This window comes from Hemicordylus capensis, chromosome 4 (assembly GCF_027244095.1).
Source record: "Hemicordylus capensis ecotype Gifberg chromosome 4, rHemCap1.1.pri, whole genome shotgun sequence".
Taxonomy (NCBI): domain Eukaryota; kingdom Metazoa; phylum Chordata; class Lepidosauria; order Squamata; family Cordylidae; genus Hemicordylus; species Hemicordylus capensis.
In genome coordinates, this window is record NC_069660.1 from 156,799,543 (window position 1) to 156,820,360 (window position 20,818).

The following is a 20,818-nucleotide window of genomic DNA, read 5'->3' on the forward strand; positions in this document are numbered from 1 at the left end:
GTTGAAGGACATGTCTGCTGAAGGCTACTTGCGAAGAGCGATGCAAGTCAAGCGTGGGACAAAGAGGTGGTAGGACTAGGTGCTGAGAGCAGTATTCCCTCTAAGACGTGCATGCGTACGCACACAAGTTTTTTGATGTCTGCTCAATTAATTTTAGATCCTGTTCAGATTGAATCAGGAAGGTCCCACTCTGAATATATGTATGTGTTTGCTCGCACACGCACACAAACCTTGATACTGCCGCCCAGAACGAAACTCATTCCACACAGAGATGAAAAAATTAGAGAGAACACTGGCTGAGAGTGGTGAAAAACAGAAGATACTTTTTTGCCTACAATATCAAATTAACAAGTCCAGTGAAAATGCAAAATTGGGGTTCGCTGACAATGCATGTAATTCTGAGACATGCTTGGCCAATGTGATGGCTGTGAGAAAAACAAGCTTAAAAATGAGAAGGTGGAATGGTATCGAATGTATGGGTTCGAAGGGTGTCTTATCTAGGATGCACAGAACGTAACGCAGAACCCAAGACGGAAGCCTGTGTATGTTTGGTGGTGAAAGTAATGTGGCACCCCCAAAGAAACATTTAAGGTGGGAATGTGAATGTAGATCTTGTGAAGAGGTTGTGGAAAGAAGATTCACAAGGGAGGTTGCTTGATGTCTGAGCATGTTAGCTTTGAGGCCTTTATTGGGACCACCTTGCAAAAAATGAAACAGCTCAGCCAGGCCGCAGTCTTCTCCCTAACCACCTTATGACGTTGGAAAGAGTGAAGCAAGACCCTCCAGGTGGACAGGTATATGCGGTAGGTACAATCTCTCCTGGATGTGAGGATAATGCCCAGAACCTTATATGCATAGCTGTGGTGATTCAAGATGTTCCGCTCAGTCGCCAGGCAGCAAGCTTGAACCATGCTGGGTCATGGTGGAGGATGGGGCCTTCGTGGAGAAGGTCCAAGGAACCAGAGACCCTTGACATCAAGCTGCAATATTTCTGTGATATGTGGTGCCACCAGGATCATCTGAGCCTTGAGATTAGTTCTGTGCAACAGATGGCTGAGGACTAGGATGAGAGGGAAGGCATCCACCTGAGGATGGCCCAAGGCCTCAGGAGCTTGAATGTCTGAGGGAGTGTTAGGAGCTTGAATGTCTGAGGGTTGATGCTCCATTAGGCCAGATGGGTGTCTATATGGAACCAGTTGGCTTGCACATTCAGAGTGCCGTTGACATGGCGGTCTGTCAGAGAGAACAAGTGCGACTCCATCAAGTGGAGTAAGAGAGTTGCTTCTTCATGAAAGGATCTGGAGCTTCCCTAGTGATTTACATGTGCCTTTGCCATGACATTGTCTGTTTGAACTACCACATGTTGGTGAGAAGACGCTGGAAAGTTTTTAGGGCGAAGTAAATGGCCCTGACCTCCAACCAGTTGATATTGAGGGCTTGCTCCTGAAGGGGCCATTTTCCCCTGAAATGAGTATTGTAGGCAATGGGTTCCCCAGCCAGTCAGACTGGCATCCATCAGTATGTATCTGGAATGGTCCACGAAGGTCTTGCCTTGAGAGAGACATGACGGTTGGTTCTACCAGGGAAACGAGTGGATGACTTGCGATGGTAGTTTAACTAAGAAACCACTGGAGTGCGCGTAGGTGGAAGTGGACCCAGGGTACTGCTCCAGGACTGCTACCATAAGACCCAGAAGTCTGGCATTGTGTTGGCTGTAGTTATCTGATGGATCAACTGTAGAATATTCTGCATGAGGTCTAGGGGGAGAACGAGGCAGTCTCAAGAGGCTTCTATTACTACCCTGAGGTGATGGATCTGGTTGGTTGGGAGCAGGTAACTTTTGGGCTTGTTCACCAGGAATCCATGGTCTGAGAGCATCTGTATAGTGGTTTGCACATCCGACACCGCAGTTGTGAGGGAAGGGGACTTGATCAGGATGTTGTCTAAATAGGCAAATACTCAAATTCCCCCAAGTCAAAGGTGGGCTACAAAAGGGGCCAGGATCTTTGTGAAAACTCTGGGTGCCAAGGAGAAGGCGTTATATTGGTAATGATGGCCTGCGTATCTGAAATAGGAGAGGGGAGATTCACTGGGCGAATTGGCACCTGGAGGTACTCCTCTGTCAGTGATGGAGGGATTGAAGGATTCTAGTCTCCATCCAGAATTTTCTGCGTTTGACAAACTTGTTCAAGAACTTTAAGCCCAGTACCGCTCTAAGGGAACTGTCCTTTTTGTGCACGGTGAACAAAATGGAGTAAATGCCCTTGCCTCTTTGTTGGAAATAGGAGGGTGCTTTTGTTTGTTTTTTAAAGAAAGGAGTACATAAAGCAAAAAGAGAGAGAAAGTTGAGGATATAGAAGTAGGAATATGAGAAAATATAAGGGGGGAAAAGAGAAGGCCTGGCTAAGGAAGAGAAGGCTGTCTCTGGAGCAGGATGCAGGACTAAAAGAACTGGGTGGGGTTCTCCTTCCCAGGCTCTTAAAACATTCCAAAATTTACATAGTCCTGCCGCCTGGAGCACATGGGAAGGATAGCCCACGTGAGATGTCCTCATCCAGCAGCAAAGAAGTTAATGTTAGTTTAAAGTGTTGAGGACTCTCCAACAGGTAAAATACAATATGTTAAAAAAACAACAGACCACCACACACAACCTGAAACTGTCAGTTAAAAATAACTCCTCAACAGGCATCCAGAATATAATAATTTGGTTGTTTGGGGGTCTGCATAAATAGTTTCAAGGTTGACCAGGAGTGGAGGGTGGTGTAAGTGTGCTATATAATTTTACCACCTATGAAGCAAATAGTTTCTTTACTTGGAAAGTCAACTTGTGCTATTTTTCAGATATGTAGGATATCCAAGTCTGTTAAGAAGCAACTAATATTTATTTCATTTTTATTCTCTGAGGTGAAGTATTCTGAATAAACTCATTTTGTCTATTTGTTCCATCTGAAGTCACTGTCCATCTTCAAGTTGGTCTCCTCCCACACCCCCCATCAACAAGGAAATCCAATGTTGTTCTGGAAACATCCCATACCTTATCCAACATTCCAGGGGCCTATCTTTATGCAAATGAAACACAAACTTTATTATCCAGAATCTAGGAATCTAAAAGAGCCTGCTGCCACCTTTGAATTATTGTGCCCCTTCTTTGGTGGCTCTGCCTCCATCTCTGCCTTGTGCTGATCACACCTCTGGGGTGGAACTGGCTTGGACATCTTTGTCAGCAAACTCCTCCCTAGTCAACATGCTCTTGCCAAGTGAGTCCACCCCACTCCCTTACTCTCTTGGCTCAGCCCTAGTAAATCTCTGTCTCCCTTCCCACTAACCGGCTAATTTTAGGGAAGGGCTAATCAGCCAGTTAGGGAAAGATAATCAAAACCCAGAAGAAATGCTGAAGAGCACCACAACTACCCGAGTTCATTCTCCTTGAAATCCTAGTTAATATACATACAAAACCTAGACATTTCCACTGCCTTGCAGAATTACCCCAAGTACATCCTTACCTCATCTCAATCATCATGTCTTCCAGCTTCTCAGATGCTTCCATACTGTAGATTCGAACATAGAATTGAGAGGGAGATACAATGTACTCCACAAACAGCCCTATCAGAGCACTGCTGCCCAGCAGTGGGAGACTATAAAGACTTCTGTCCTGGATGACATCTGGTGGAACTTCCTTCTCCATTATTTCCTGCATAATGTGAGGTTCCTTCATATCCATGTGCTGCAAACACAAGAAAAACAAAAACAGAAAAATTCTGTGTTCAGCCTCTAGTGGTCCCAGAGCTTCATTCCTCAGATGCAAAACATATTGCCAGGGTTCAAAATAAGGATGTGCATGGAACCGCGGAGCTGCAGTCCGGCACTGGGGTAGGGATTCCTTGAAAGGTGGGGGGAGGGTGTACTTACTCCTCCTGCTGCATTTCCTGTCGGCGCGCGTTGTTTTGCAAGCATTTGGGGTGGCAGGATACCTCCCTGCCGCCCCTTCCCCCTCTCGGAAGCAAAAGGCTTCAGAAAGTGTCACGTCGTGGAGACGTGACGCGCATGCACAAAAGGTTTTCTGAAGCCTTTTGCGGCTGAGAGGGGGAAGGGGCGGCAGGGAGGTATCCTGCTGCCCAAAATGCTTGCAAAACAACACGCGCCGGCAGGGGAAAAGCGGTGGGAGCGGTAAGTACACTCTCCCCCCACCCTTAAAGGAACACCACCCCACGGCATCAAATCACGAACCGCCCCATGTTCAGACTGGTCCAGAGGCCTGTAGAATGGCCTCTGGACCATTCCGTGCACATTGCTAGTTCAAAACTCCAAGCTGCCTGATCAACCAAAAACTTTTAACATTTTTTCAGCCCTGAAAATCTGTATTCCAATACTACGAACAGAGCACTGAGTTCAACAGCTCCAGGACTTAAGACTGTACAGTGTCACACAACCTACAAAAACTTGTCTTTATCAACTGTACCAGTTTTTCTCAGCCAGAAGGGCTACAGAAGTATCTGAAACTTTCTTTATAATAGGGCTCTGCTGAAACAGCCAACTCAGTCTATCCCTGAATAGACTGAATTTGCTTCAGTTATTTGGATCCACAAGTGGTCAAAAGCAATGCCATGAAGAGCAAGAAAGTGAGTAAGAAAATGCTTTGCATCTCATATGGCAAAACAATTTTGTGCACTGCTTGGTCAAATATATACATAGGTCATTGTCCAACCTGCTCTGTAACAAGTAGATAAGGATGAACTGAGGTGCCATCAGCAAATGCAGTTCCCAAAATATCTATTGGAGGACAAGGCAAGCCATTTTCAGACTACTGGCTTTCAGCACAAACAATACACAGAGACTATCAGAACAGGGTGGCATTATCCTTCCCAGGCCTATTTAAGCTAAGCATGACTTGTCCCCTTGGCTAAGTAGGGTCCACCCTGCCACTCTGGGAAAAGCAGAAGGTTCCAAGTTCTCTCTCTGGCATCTCCAAGATAGGGCTGAGAGAGACTCCTGCCTGCAACCTTGGAGAAGCCGCTGCCAGTCTGTGTAGACAATACTGAGCTAGATGGACCAATGGTCTGACTCAGTATATGGCAGCTTCCTATGTTCCTATGTATAACCCAAGAGATGTCCTCTTTCAGCAGCAGGGAAGAAGTTGCTGCAGTGCTAAGACCAATGCTGTTAGAAATTTTCATTTCTAACATTATGTAACTTCAAGAATACTGGAATGCTATTACCCAGATGCTCTCTAGGTTATACGCCCCTGGGAGCAGAGACCTGTCTCCTCATTCTTTGAGAAATGCTATGTGCACAGATATTATAATAATGTGAAAAATATCTTAAAGAGTGCTTCAGATTTCAAATGGCACATTCAAAATGTTTCAATAAGTACCAACAAGAGCCGTTAGTTGTCAAAGTCCTATGGGGCATTTTGTAGCCACGGCTTCAAAATATTTACTCAATAAGCATGATATAATATTGCAATGTCACCCTACCGGTGTCACCATCTTTGTTACTACATTGAACTTAGTCTCCAGGCTCTTAGACTCTTCCATAGGAAAATCCCAACAAGGCAGCTGACGCCCATCAGAAGCCTCCTTGTTTGATAATGAACCAGGCAAGGTGATCTCATCTGCATGTTCATCTGTAGGAAATCACATGCACTTGTATTAGAAAACACACACACTTCCTGGGCAACAAGTCAGAGCAGTCCATTTCAAGTCCAACTACATTAAGTGTACACCCTAGAACTCTATTAAACTGGAAAGATTTAACATTTGAAGAAAAAGACTTTATAAGGGCGATGAAATACACATTTCCACACTGCAAAGCCTTTTCAATGACTTTCTTTAAAGTGCAGTAAAAGTTAAAAGTTTTAAAACATACAAAGTTTAAAAGTTTACTTTTACTGTGCATTAACGAAGGTTATTGAAAAAGCTTTGCATTTGAAGAAATCCATCTGGAGCTGTTACATGTATATAGTCAGATCAGCAGTACTGTGGGCAATTACATAGAACAGAGAACGATATGGTTTGTAGCACCAAAAAAGTTATTAACTTTTGAAACACTTGATGCAACAACCTAAAATTTCAGTGCTATCTGATCATGAGTAGAAGACCCATAGCAAGAAAGAGTGAATGACCATGTTGGTGAGATAAAGGTGCAGTACAGGTGGACCTCATTGACTGCTGGGGTTCTGTTCCTAGAGATTACTGCAGGTAACAAAACTGCAGACAATGAAGCATTGAAGTCAATGGGATCGTTGGAGTTTGGTTTCCAGAATTTAAAAAATAGAAATGAAAAGCACCCCAAACCCACAAAAATAGACCAAATAAAACACCCTACCATGCTCTGCAGGCCTTTCTCAGTCAAGTGATGCCCACTCCCCATCATTTTATTTTTCAAAAGAACAAGTGAGCCACAAAATGGTAGTTGGAAATGACCTCAGAGATTATTTCTGGCCACCCCCTCCCCATGGATATGTGAGTTTATCCCCTTTCCCCCATGTATGCTAGGATTGGGTGTCTATTACCTGACCGTGGATAAGCGAATGGTGAATCTGTGGATAGAGAAATTCTCCTGTACTACATGCTTGAACTCAAGGAGATTCATTTCCAGAGAAAAGATGGCCGCGTACAACACTGCAATTTCCCTTAGCAAACATAAACAGTGTATTGTGTGCAATACACTATACAGACTAACACATGGGGTTCCTACCACACCTTCTCAGGAGTAAACTAATTTTGTGGCATCAGGGAACTGATCTGCAATATTTTCCTTATAGTAGCAAATATTTATATATGTACATCCACTTCCTTGGCCCCAGGCTGGAAGGTCCATTCCAAAGGGGTGAGTGAGGTTAGCCATATCATGAATCTGGACAAACAGGCATAGGTGTTGCTCAAGTAGTTCTTTATTTGTAGCAGAAAGCACTTACAAATTGCACCACCACCACCCTGCCATCTTGTCGGGGCAAAAAGAGGTTGTCACAACATGTTGACAACACAGCTGTTCCCTTCCATCCCCTAATCACACTGATAAACACCTCCCAGGTGTTGGCAGGCAGACTTTCTAGCCATGGCATTTACCCACATCTCAAACTCACACAGATGCATTCAGTCAAGGTGATGGGCAGTGGGTACACCCCAGCAGGCATCATATAAAAGGTATGTGGGCCTGCACTGTCTTCCTTTACTCTACCCTCTTCTCTACGAGCCAGGTATGCCAGGCCACAGCTCCTTCTGGATCCTATCACAGTCCATGTACAAATGTTTTCAGTCATCCATGGGCCACTACTGGCTTGGGGCTCACACTGCAGTGTAGTCTTATGGTCAGATTTAATAGGGCAGCCTATATTAACACAGTGCAGGGGGAAGACAACAATTTGGGTTTTTGAGCACTCTGCCTTCTTAGAAGAATTTGCACAAGCTGTGTCCCCACTTACCTTCTGTTAAACACAGTGAATCAATGTCAAATATAAGGCAGTCTTGTTCACCCTTCTTGTATTCAATATGAAGAACATCATTAAGGGCACCAACAAACTCCATCAGGTTTAGGAAACCCAGCTTCCTTACTGGCAGTGATTCTTTAAAATGTACCTGGGTGACAAATCTAAGCATGAGACCACAGCTAAATGGTTTTCAGTAAGATTTAGCCCGAGTGGTAAAATATATTCATCCCAAAAATAAAGAAAACAAGCAATATAAACAGGTTGCTCACCTGTAACTCTTGGTCTTGGGCAGACTAACTAGCTTCTTGAGACGCCCACTCCGCCCAGCACGTGCTTTCACTGAAAACGGTGGTTGAGGGCATCACTTCTTCAGTTTCTTGCAAACTGCCGATTACAATCTGATGCAATTCTGGTAAGTGGCGTCTTTTCAAGTTCACCACTTCTTTTTTTACTGTTGCAGGGATGGTTGGGGAGAGTCTTATGAATACAACGGATCACCTCCAGATCAAGAGTTACAGGTGAGCAACCTGTTTATCTGGATCGTGATCCGTTGCATTCATAATGAATTGGGTTATTAACCAGCTTTAGTCTTTGGTGGTGGATCCAGTAATCCCTCAGCTATGACAACACCCTCTTCAATACACTTCTCCCAAACTCTGCCTGTCTTGCCATCCGCAAGTCAATGGCATAATGTTTGATGAATGGCTGCTGAGATGACCAAGTTGCTGCTGAGCAGATATCAGCCATTTAAATCCCTGACAGATGCGCTGCAGACGCCGCATATGCCCTTGTCAAATGTGCCCGAATGGTACGTGGAGGATCAATCCCCCACTGTTTGTAGGCGTATACAATCAGTTCCACCAACCAATGAGCCAGCCTTTGCCATGATATAGGGAGACCCTTGCTCTTCCCTTTGTAGGCCACAAATAGTCTCTTCATCATCCTTATTGTCTTTGTTTTCTTTAGATAGTATAGAAGAGCACGATGGACATATAGGGAATGAAGTGCCTTCTCTAAGGCTTTTTCCATTTTCTGGAAGAAGGTTGGTAAGATAATTTTTTGGTTCAAATGAAAATCCAAAACGATTTTAGGGCACAAGTTTGGTTCTAGCCACATGATCACTTTATGAGGGTAGAACTGAGTGTATGGTACGTCCATCCTCAAAGCCGTCAGTTCATTCACTGATCGCTGTAGCGATTGCTATCAGGAACTTAACTTAAAGTGTGAGCAGTTTCAAACTTGCATACTCCAGCAGCTCAAATTGAGCTTCCGTTAGTGCTGACAGAACTAACGATAAACCCCAAGGCTCTAATGGTTGCTTTACTGGAGGATATAGATTGTTAAGTCCTCTCATGAAACGCTTGCACTCCGGATGAGACAACACAGTTTTTCCATCCCACCTCTTGTGCCTTGAAGAAATGGCTGCCAGATGGACCTTTATTGATACATTTGCTAGTCCCTTCATTTTTAAGGAGATCATTTATAGGAGTACTTGTTTCACCATTGCCCTTAACGGATGGAAATCGTATTTCTTTGAATGGCTAGCAAAATGTCTCCACTTGCTGCCATAATTGCATCGTGTAGACAGATGCCTATTGTTCAACAGTATCTTCTTCAGACGTCGATCTTCCAAGCTGTCATCCGTAGAGTTTTTACATCCAGATGCAGCACCCTTCCATTTTCTTGTACTAGGAGATCCGAGATGAGTGGAAACCTGTAAAAGCTTCCCTTTGCGAGACGAATCAGCGGAGCAAACCACGGTTGTCTCGGCCACCATGGAGTCATCAGCATGCATGTCGCGTTGTCTCTTAGAATTTGCACTAGGACACGACTGATTACAGGTTGTGGTGGGTGAAGTTATAGGAGGTTCTTGTTCCACCTGTGTTGGAACGCATTGCCCAGCGATCATCTGCCTATTCCTGCACATGAGCAGAATTTTACACTTTTTGTTGGCAGCAGTTGCAAATAGGTCCACTGCTGAATGACTCCACATGTCAAAAACCTTCTGGAGACAGGAAACCTTGATCTCCCACTCATGGCGCTGGTCATGCTGCCAAGTTCAACTGAGGATGTCGGCCAGAGCATTGTCCATGCCTCTTATGTGTATGGCCACTGGATATATTGCATGAGCAATACACCACTCCCAAATCCACATGCTCAGGGCGCACAACGAGGCAAACACCATGCTCCCCTGTTGAGGTATGTGATGGCTGTCGTATTGTCCACCTGTATCTGCGTCACTGTGTTCCTGAGCATGGGTTCGAATGCCTGTAGAGCCAGAAGCAGTGCTTGCAGCTCTAAGTAGTTTATATGTTACTGAGCTTGTGGCTTGGACCATTTCCCCTGAATTTGATGATCCCCACAATGTGCTCCCCAACCGAATAGGGAGGCGTTTGATGTCACCCACTGGGTTGGTGTCAAGGGTTTGAACGGAACTCACCGCAAAATATTTTCCTGTCATCTGCCAACGAAGGGAGTTCAACACTGAGCATTGAATCATCAGATGCATCTTCTGATTGTCTACATTTGGCCAGAAATTTCTTAAAAACCACTTTTGCAGAGGTCTCATGTGTAGATGCGTGTATAGCACAGTTAAGCTGAAAGATGCCCTAAGGCCCAGTAATCGTTGTACGTTCTCTGCAGGCTGTCTCGGATTGTATATAAACTGCTGAGCCAGAGTCTTGATCTGCTGACAACTCTCCACAGGTAAGTACACTCTTTTCATTTCCATGTCTAGAATAGCCCCAATGAAACTCAGCCGTTTCTGTGGCTCTAGCTTCGACTTCTTCCAATAGATATTGATTCCTAAGTCCTGCAGCAGAATCACAGATTGGATCTGCAAAACTAACTCTTCCTTGCTGTTGCTGACCAGAAGCCAATTGTTGAGATATGGGTAGACCACAAGAACCTGTGTTCGTAAATAGGCTACCACCACAGAAATGACTTTTATAAAAGCGCGCGGGGCCATTAACAGTCCGAAAGGCAAGACTGCATATTGGTACACCGCATTTCCCACTGTAAATCTGGGGTACTTGTGGTGATTCTCCTGAATTCCCACATGAAAGCAGGCATCCTTCAAATCTAACATTGCTGCCCACTCCTCCCTACTTAGGAAGGGTAGAATTGCCTGCAATGACATCATCCCGAACTTCCGGGCCCAAACAAACCAATTGAGCCCCCAAAGATCTATCCATGATTACTCTGATCCGTCCGTCCCATTTTGGAATTTGAAAGTAGCGTGAGTAGAACCCAGACAACCTGTCTGTCCACTGCACTGGTACAATTGCCTTTTTCTCAAGAAATACCTAAACCTCCTGCTGAAACACTGGTGTGGCCTTGGTGTACATCAAGCCCAAGAATGGGGGCAGAGTCTTGAACTCTATCACATACCCAGTCTATTATTTTGAGTACCCATTGATCTGATATGTTTTGCCACACTTGGGCATGGCTTGCCAACTACAAAGCAGATGTTGAGTGCTTTGGCAATTGGTTGATGTTGATTGTGCAGTGGACTGACCGCTGAATCAAAGATTCTGCTTGGCATTGTCCTTGTTAGAACAGACATTCTGATTTTTATTCCTATGTCCAAACTTCTTAGATCTTTGGAAGGGTCTATACTGCCTCTTAAAGTCTCTTCGGTCTTGATATTTAAAAGGCCTCTGGCGACCATATGTGCGGTTACGTGAGCCTGACACTGATACTGATGCAGAGGCCATGAACGTTTTGGCTGTGTATTTTGTTTTTTTTGAAGATTCCATTGTGGAATCTGTGCCCTCATTGAAGAGTCCCTTGCCATCAAATGCTACGTTTTCCACACGTCCTCTCATGTCCTGCTGTAGCGTCATGGACCTGAGCCAAACATAACGGCGCATGGTAACTGTAGTCACCACAGCTCTGGACTCAATTTCTGCAAGATGTGTGAAGGCACTGAGCTGCTTCCTCGTAACCGAGGTGGTCTTCTCATACAGCTCCGAAAATCTATCTTGAAACTCTTCTGCAGTCATTGACGTAGAATCTTGGAGTAGGGTATCCCACAAAAAGTGGTTATAACGAGCCATGCAGGCTGCATAATTAGCGATCCCAATTGCCAGGCTGAACATGGCATATATCTTCCTGCCCAATAAATCTATCTTTCTGCCCTCCTTATCAGAAGGGGTTGTATGGCGACAACCTCCATTTGAAGAGGACGTGCAGTCGATGACCATTGGGTTCAGTACTGGATGTCACAGTAAGTATTATCTTCCTCCTGCACCCTATATAAATTTTCAAGGCGTTTCGAAGTGGGTGTAGATGTTAGGACATCCCAGGCTGTCTTGGCTGCTTTGGTGATAACCGGTATCATGGGTAGGGCTAAGGGATGCGAAGACTTAGCCATTGCCATCATGTTGTAAACCGGATCTTTCAGCTCCGTCTCTGGCATTCTTAAGTCCATACCCAGGGCCTCAGCGATCTCTCCGCTAAGAGAATGATAAGCTTTTAGCTCTTCAGATGGCGATGTTGACAGCCTCGGAGGTACATCTAAGGGAGGATCTGAACGGTGACTAGCCCTGTCAGATTCCGATTCAGCAGACTCAGAGGATGACTATCCTTCGGCCTCAGCAGATGATGGTGATACTGGAGTCGGAGGGAGGTTGTTTTCCTCCACCACTTACCAGCTATCTTTGCTGGTACTATTGGAGCCTGAAATGACTCGAGGGAAGGTGCACATGGTTGCAGCAGTTCCAGTGGCTGAGTCTGGCAAGCCGCAGAAACCGTTGGTACAGGCGCATCCTCAGCAGCCTGTATTGCCATAGTAACAAGCACAGGGAAATTTTCACCAGCTTGTGTTGCAGTAGCTACTAGAACAGGCCTTTATTGATGAATTGGATCTTGATGAGACAGAATAGGCTGGTGCATTGTTTCTTGCTGTGCCTTCCAACGGAGATAATCTGCATAGTCATCAGGCAGTGCGTGCCTAAATCCGCAGGAGTTCATTATTTCTCTGTGTAATGGCTGAGTCATTGGCAAATGAAGCCCCTGCGAAAGAGTATACTGGCTAGGGGACTTCCATGTCAATGGCACAAATGCCACAGATGTGCTAGAAGTCTTAGCTGGTACAAGAGTTGCTCTAAGTCTTAATAACCCCGACACATCTTGCACTGGCTGTTCAGCCCCATTGTATTTTCATTACTTGTAGAGGAGATAATGAGGGTGTCTTTGTAGGTGGACCTGGGTCATCGTCCACATCCTGGTCTACATCAAGTCCAGTGCTCAGAAATCCCTGGAAGGTCGACCCCAACTGTGTGCTGGACACAGAATCTAACAGCTCCAACAGAGACGTCGCCTTATTCTTATCCAGAGAGAATCCCTCATCCTGGTCAAAATAGTGCTGGTGAGAGAAGGAGATGTCTTCTTGATGTTGAAGGTGGGTTCACCGTCGACACCCTTGGCATCATGTTGAATGTTGTCGACGTAGAAGCTTTCGATGCTGAGCCCATCGATGCAGAGATCATCGGTATAGATGCCGTCACCGAAGTCTTCGGTGCCGAGGTCTTCTGTACCGGACTCAATGTCGACATGGAGTTATCTGACTCCAATGCCGAACTGCATTCCTGCATCAATGTTGGCGGTGGCATTCCGCAAAGTGCAGCACTACAGTGTCTCTTTGCAGGCAGCGCAGCGAAGCACCTTTCTGTACCGACTCTCGCCTCCGCTTCTTTTCCTTGTGTCTCTGGGATTTCATCTACACTTCTTTCGGTTTTTTGAAAATAGGCTCTGACACCACGGTTTTAGCAGCTCCGTGGGCACTCCATATTGAGGTCAGTACCAAGATAGATGCCGCTGTCATAGAGTGACTCGGTCTTGGAGTCGGCAGCCAAAGCACCTTGTCATAAAGTGCCGCCTGTAGACACAGAGCTCTATTTTTTTTAAAGTTTGTTTTGAAAAAGAGCAACAAATTTTACAAGACGTTGTATTGTGCTGTTCTCCGAGATACAACAAGCACGAATCATGATGGTCTGTAGAGGGCAATTTAGTGTGGCACTGTACACATCGTTTCAACATAGCTTTAGTCTCCATAACCAAACACGGACGGGGCCGACAAGCTCCGCATCCAGCCAAACTCACAAATTGTCTCTCAAGTCTGTTTATATTCTTAGTAGTAAAATCGTGTAGCAAAAAGCAGTCAAGGAAGTCCAGTAGGTCAAAGTCCGATAAATCTATAATTTTCTTTTCTGGTTAAACCAAGGAGCTAACACCGAGGTATAAGCGCTTAGGCGGTCAAACAGAAACTGAAGAAGTGACGCCCCCAACTGCCGTTTTCAACGAAAGCACGGAGCATGTGTTGAGTGGAGTGGGCGACTTGAGGAGCCAGTTAGTCTGCCCACGAGGTCCCTGCGCAGGCGCAGAACCCAATTCATTATGAATGCAACGGATCACGATCCAGATCTTCAACTTTCAATAGTCAATCTCTATAAAAATGGCCTGTGCGGGCATGTCCACTTTCACCCAGGAATACAGCTCAATAAAGATGTCCACTCTCACCCAGGAATACAGCTCAATAAAGATTTTCACCCTTGGCAAAAATAATGCAGTTTTAAAAAACCAAACTTTCCTACAATCACAACTCGCACATGATCTTGTCATCACGACAGGCTGGGTTCAGTTACAACATTAAGCCATAGTTTGTTTTAAAGGCCTGAACCCAAGCCTGCCCACAAACTGTGTCTTGTTTGGGTCAAACAAATCAGGATCTGAAAGCACAATTAAAGCTAGTTTGCAAATTACTGTGCAAACTCTGATTTCACAGACTATTGACAAGCCACAGGGGGGACCATTACTGCACCTCAAGAGGCCACTACGTGATGGAGTGAATTATGTCAAGTCCTGAGCAAATAATAAAAGGAGATGATCATCCCTAAAACCATGGATTGCCTGTTGTATAGCTGGAAGCACAAACCATGGTGTGGATCTTACCCATGGTTTTGCATTATACCCAGGGAAAAGGAAGAGCATTGTCACAATTTAGAAATCATGACAAAACATAGCTAAAGTTTAAAATCAGCTTTCCTGCTTCTGTTTGTCTTTTTTATGGTTGGGTTTTTTTTCCTTTTTGGTGTTTTATGGTTTTTACTGTTTAACCGATTTTAAGGTTTTTAATGTGATTTGTATAGTTTTATTATAGTTTAGCATTTTAAAAACTGAAATTGGGATGTCTTATGAAAGGTGGTATAAAAATTGAACAAATAAAAATAATGGTTTGGCATCATTGTCAGCAACCCCTAAATTAGGAACCATGATTTGAAGTGGGTTTGCAAAGTAGCAGTTGGCAATTGACAGGCCACAATTACAGCCATCACTCTAACCTTATTGAGACATTCTGCTGTACATGTGTAAAGGCATCTTTATATATGTACATGTTTGTGTGTGTGTGTGAATGAATGAATGAATGTACATACATTAGTTTTAAAGGCAAACCTGGGTATAGGCCTCCTGAAATGCAGGGTACAGACAGGTGATTTACTACTGTACTTGCACTGAACTTAATGTGAGAACAGGGCTTCTGTCTCCAGAGGCTGCTACATCATGGGGTTGGGAGTAAACTTATGCAAGAGAGTGCAATGAGGAAGAAAACAAAGGCGGAGAAGCAACTCTAAACCATGGTTTGTCTGTAAGGCCATCCTTAGGGCAAGGTGACTGGTGTGATCACACTAGCCAAATGGCCTGCCCCACCTGCTGCACTGCTCCCTCAGTCTGCAGACTTCAGAAGCAGAAGCTCGTCCAGGTGTTCCCCGCCCCGGCCATCCAGCAGCAGGACACGGAGCAGGCAATTGTTGTTTCCCCTTCCCACGCTGCCTCAGCCCAGCCAGCAGGTGACAGCTTCTCAGAGAGGAGGCTTGGGCTCTGCGCTTCCCCAGGCCCCCACTCTCTCACTCTTCCCCACCCACACTCTTTCTCCCAGCTCTGCTGCCTGAGAACTTGCCCCCCACTTCAAATGGGCACCTTTCAATGAATCCAACAAGCTCCAACAGGAGATGCGCTCCCGGGGCTCATCGGTCTAGCCTGCAGCTCCCCTCACCCCCATTATTAGTGGCTTGTCTGGAAGAAGGCAGAGGCTGGGAAGAGGCACTGGATTCCTGGGTTCACCTGAGAGGGAATGCAACTTGAGCTCTGCTGAGTCAAAGCCTCCCTTCAGCCCCATCTCCTGTTTTGGGATGCTCCTGCCAAGGCAAAGTGCTGCCAGCAAAAAAAAAAAAAAAAGCCTGTGAAGTCCAGAGTTGGAGGAAGAAACATCAATAACCTACACTGTTGTGGAATATCCTTAGGAAAATGGCTGTCCCAGAACATCTCATTGTTCTCATGAGAAACCTATACACAGGACAGGAAGCCACAGTCCAGCCTGAACATGGTGAAACAGACTAGTTCCAGATTGGCAACGGAGTAAGTCAAGGCTGTATACTTTCTCCTTCTTTATTCAATTTATATGTTGAACATATACTGGGAGAAGCTGGATTGGAAGATGAGCGTGGTTTTAAAGTTGGAGGAGAAACATCAATAACCACTCAACTCTGATAGCTGAGAATGCAGATGATCTGCAAGCTCTAGTGTTGAAAGTCAAGGAGCACAGTGAAAAAATGGGACTACGACTAAATGTAAAGATGACTAAACTAATGACAATGGGCACAGCAACCAGCCTCAGAATTGATAATGCTGGATAGCTTCTGCCTTTTAGGATTGATCATCAACAGTAAAGGATCCAGCAGTCAAGAAATACGCCGCAGACTAGCACTTGGTAGGGTTGAAATGAAGGCCTCGGAAAGGATATTTAGATACCTACAAAGATTAGAATTGTTCGGACAATGGTTTTTCCCATGACACTCTGTGAATGCGAAAGATGGACTTTAAAGAAGCAGAACAGAAGTATTGATGCTTTTGAACTTTAGTGCTGGAGAAGACTTTTGAGGATATGGGCAGCCAGAAAAACAAACAAATGGATCATAGAACAAATTAATCCAGAATTTTCACTCGAGGCACAAATGACCAGGCTCAAACTATCATACTTTGGACACTTAATAAGAAGACCCAGCTTGCTTGAGAAGTCCATAATGCTGGAAAAAGTTGAAGGAAAGAGAAGAAGAGGACCACCAGCAGCAAGGTGGGTGGACCCGATTACAACAGCAATGAATGCACCACTGAGACCCCTAAAAGCCCAAGTTGAAGACAGATCATCCTGGAGAGAATCTATCTATTATATGGTTGCTAAGAGTTGACACAGACTTGATGGCACTTAATCAATCAATATCCCACGGTAGGTGAAGAGAGTCCTGAGCACCCTTCCCACTCAGATCCTTCTGTGCAAAGCCAGGACACCTGGTTCCTCCTTAGATGCTGCCAGAACCCCTGGTGCAAGACTGCTGGCTGCCACAGGCCCAAATCTATCTGGAGGGCTCCCTAATAGCTTGCAGGGACTTCAGGGTAAATCTGGTCAATATGTGAATGCACACCCTCCATCCAGAGGATAAGTGAGCTAAAAACCCCATCTGGAAATGCTCCTGGAGACCCAGGTGTAGACAGAGGTTGCTCCTTGAGGACCAACCACCCCTTACTACAGGATTTTATTTTGCGGTGGGGGAGGGGGGAGAAGAGGAAAGACACTTTTCGTAGGGTAGGGAAGAGAATAGCATGCTTTAGGGACTAAAAATGAGTGTGATTAGGTTTGGGGGAGAGTTCAGTAAAATGAGGGGTGAGGGATCTGGACCCCTGATCATGACTCCCCCACCCCAATATGTTAAGGAAGCCCCACACATGCTGCTCCGCCGCTAGCCCCATAAACCCCTAGGGATGGCCCTGTTTGCCTATCACAGGTTTAGAAGCTCAAGCCATAGTTTGACACAACATCTATGGAGCCACAGCTTGTGGTCCAATAACGGTTTCATTATAAATACAAACAAAGATGCAATAAGCAAAAGGCATGTTTGTGTGACTCCACTTGCCAAGGGACATCACTTACCTCAAATTCACCAGGTAATTTGGAAACAAGCAAGCCTTCTGGGTGCTGTGCTGCAATCTAAGCAGAACATGAAATAGAAAGTTATCTAGCCACACAAGTTGTATGCTCTGTAGACAGCTCTATGCCAACACTATTTTCAAAAAAGGAAAAGGAAAGAAAAGTAACAAGGCATTGAAGTAGGAAGGCATGGAAGGTGGGTTTAACATTTAGCTTCATTCAAGCATCTCCCCAGCCCAAGGATTCGTAGCTGACCCAAGGAGACAGCAGGGGAGTTAGCCTGCATTTTAAGCTTCTCATAATGACTGGGCTAGATAACTTCAGCCCTCCAACTGTTGGAATACCATTATCCCCAACTATTGGCCATTGTGGCTGGGGATAATGGGAGCTGTGGTCCAAAAACAGCCAGAGGGACAAAGTTGGGCAGCCCTGCATAAAAACATACAAAGGCAGTTTGCCTGGCCCTAATAAGAACTGCTGACAGGCCACAAGAGAGTTTTTGCTAACAACTACAACAAATATTTATATACTGCTTTTCAGCAACAGTTCCCAAAGTGGTTTACATAGAGAAATAATAAATAAACAAAGATGCCTCCCTGTCCCCAAAGGGCTCACAATCTAAAAAAAGAAACTTATGATAGACACCGGCAACAGCCACTGGAGGGATGATGTGCTGGGGATGGATAGGGCCAGATGCTCTCCCCCTGCTAAATATAAGAGACTCACCACTTTATAAAGGTGCCTTTTTGCTCAGTTAGCAGGGAAGAGCAAGTGGAGGAGATCTGGCTTGCTCTGCCTCTCAATACATCAAGAAATGCTGAGAAGGAACATGTATCAGTCAGGTTACTAAAGATTTTTGTGGGATGATTTCTGCGGACTTACTTCAAAGCCAAATTATAAAGAATGTGTCAGACATTACCTTCTGTTATAGGGTAGGTTCAGAAAGAGCAACATGTCTCCCTGGTTTGAGACATGCCATGCCAGTTCAGACAAATTGGAAAAATCGAAGGTACTGCTATGTGCAAGGGGAAGGGGAGAAGAAACATACAAGCCTGAAGGTTCTCAAGATATGAACACTTACCATTCTGATTTTTTCCTTGAGTTCAGCACTAATTGTCCCCCCAGGTCCTTTCTGTACAAGTGCCGCCTTGATCTCTCTCTCTAGCTTTGAGGGTGGAAATCCATAAACAAAAAGTGAGAGGGGATGCCAGAACACACATACATCGGCATTCCTCTTTGCAAGATCATGTATTTGAGGTATTTTATGAAAATATTTATATAACCTTTAGCGTACAAGTTTCATAGCAAAGTGAATTTTAACACAACACATTAATTGTCATTTGTAAAGAAAAAATGCAAAACACAAGAGAATATAAGAGGAGCCCTCTCACGGATTGGGTAGAGTCCACTTAGCGTTGCCTTCAGCTTATAGTTGCAACCAGCCAGATGATTCTGGGAACTTGCATACAGGCCTTTTCACATTGTGTCTTCAGAATCTAATATTCAGAAGTATGCTGCCCTTGTATATGGAGGTCCCACTTGGCTGTAATGGCTAAGAGTCACTGATATACCTATGCTCCATGAAATGGCCACTAGTTTTAAAACAAGATGGAACACCACCATATATTCTGGAAGTGAATTCTACAAGTATGACAATTAATCTTATAAGTACCTCTATTAAAACTAGATGTTACAAGACATCATCATCATTATTATTATTAATTACATTTATATCCCGCTCTTCCTCCAAGGAGCCCAGAGCGGTGTACTACAAACTTGAGTTTCTCTTTCACAACAACCCTGTGAAGTAGGTTAGGCTGAGAGAGAAGTGACTGGCCCAGAGTCACCCAGCTAGAAAGATGCAAGTTCACACTAGATTTTTTTTCCTTCCAGGAGCTTCCATTGCAACAAGTCATAGGCTTGCAAGATTAACATCCTGTAGGGTGCATGATTCACACCTCTATAGCCTTCCCATGACACCCTAGGACACACTCCAACACTGCCACATCTCTCCCCAAACTTATCTTCACAAATGCTGCAAAGTCCCATAAGAAAGTCAGAACACATGATCACAATGACTCCCTAGATCTGCCATGGCTCTATAGAATACTTTAACTTGGTCCACCTTTGACACTGAAATGGGAAGAGGGAGGCAATCGTCATTCCTCAGAAGGAACAAGACAAAGTGAAGTGCTTCTTTCAACAGCAATACCTATCAAACCTCCATGCATATCACACAGTCCCTTCTTTTACTAAAATGGAGATAAAAGCCAATGAGCTGGCCAGGATCTCCTGCACTCGTCCTTTTCAGACACACAGGATTTCATGTGTTTCTAAATTACTACTATAGCAAAGCAATCAAAAGCACAAGCCAAAAGTTTAATTCTGCTCAGTACTGAACTCACTAGGCAGCTATAGAGAAGCCACTCTTCTAGCACTTGCCCAGCTTTGAAAGACATGCCCTTAGTGAGCACCTCTGGTTTCTCTCACTGGAACAAGAGCGTGCATAATATAATGATGAAACCACACACACTCACACTCTACATATTTGACAATAAGAAATTGCTTCCAGATGAGCAGACGGCAACTCAGAGTCCTCAATTCACTGTACATTCTAGCCCTTTAATGGTTTTAAAGAGTCCATTGGACACTTTATTACTGAGTTAACTCTCATCCATTATCAAATCAGTGCTTTCATATCCAGAAGCCTCCCGGAAAAAGCTTTGCTGTCTACGTGCCCTTTACACCAGTCACAGTAAATCAGCAAATCCAAGCCAGAACATTGTTTACCTACTTTGAGCACCCTCTCTGAGAATAGTCCCTCCCCCTTTTATTTACAGAACATAACTTTATTAAGGTCATAGACCAATATATAAAGAAATACAAACAATAAATAAAATGTAAATAAAATTTAAAAAGAGAAGAGAGAAATGAATAAACTACTTATGAAATGCATTGCTAAAGATTAGATCGAGTTTTGCAGATTATAAAACAAAACCTGGCCACTATATTAATAATTTTTTCATCTGGGTTAAGTAATAAAAACTTCAAATAAAAATCATCAGTGTGTCCTAAAAACTTAGACAATAAGGGGGAAATTAGTCTCAACTGGGCTTCCTTTAAAAATTCACAGTGTAAAATTGAATTTGTACTGGTCTCCACTTGGCCAGAACTGCAAGGGCAGGGCGGGCAGGGAAATGGATGTCCTTGAACCTGTCCTCTAAAACAGTAGATGGAAGGGCGTCTATTCAGGCCAGTTTCAATGCACGTCTGAATTGGGGGATAATAATAGAATACAGATAGCCTGCTGGCTTGAGATTAAACAATTGCCCCCCAAGATAGATGGTCTTAGAAATAGAAGCAGCTTCCTCTTGCAATCCTATATCAATAATGTGTTGTTTGAT

General features: G+C 44.4%; 1 protein-coding gene across 12 annotated transcripts in view; it reads right to left on the minus strand.

The window, feature by feature from the left end:
- TDRD5 (tudor domain containing 5) overlaps nt 1–20,818 on the minus strand; it is a 67,359-nt gene that overhangs the window by 33,655 nt on the left and 12,886 nt on the right. For 10 of the 12 annotated variants that reach the window (XM_053244195.1, XM_053244203.1, XM_053244199.1 and 7 more), the window contains 6 exons: nt 18,496–18,579; nt 17,418–17,474; nt 7,424–7,577; nt 6,512–6,538; nt 5,475–5,623; nt 3,504–3,724 (listed from right to left, as the gene is read on the minus strand). In XM_053244195.1, coding sequence (XP_053100170.1) covers nt 3,504–3,724; nt 5,475–5,623; nt 6,512–6,538; nt 7,424–7,577; nt 17,418–17,474; nt 18,496–18,579 — 692 coding nt within the window. The remainder of the gene's footprint in view (nt 1–3,503; nt 3,725–5,474; nt 5,624–6,511; nt 6,539–7,423; nt 7,578–17,417; nt 17,475–18,495; nt 18,580–20,818) is intronic. The other 2 variants (XM_053244200.1, XM_053244194.1) reach the window with 2 other exon arrangements.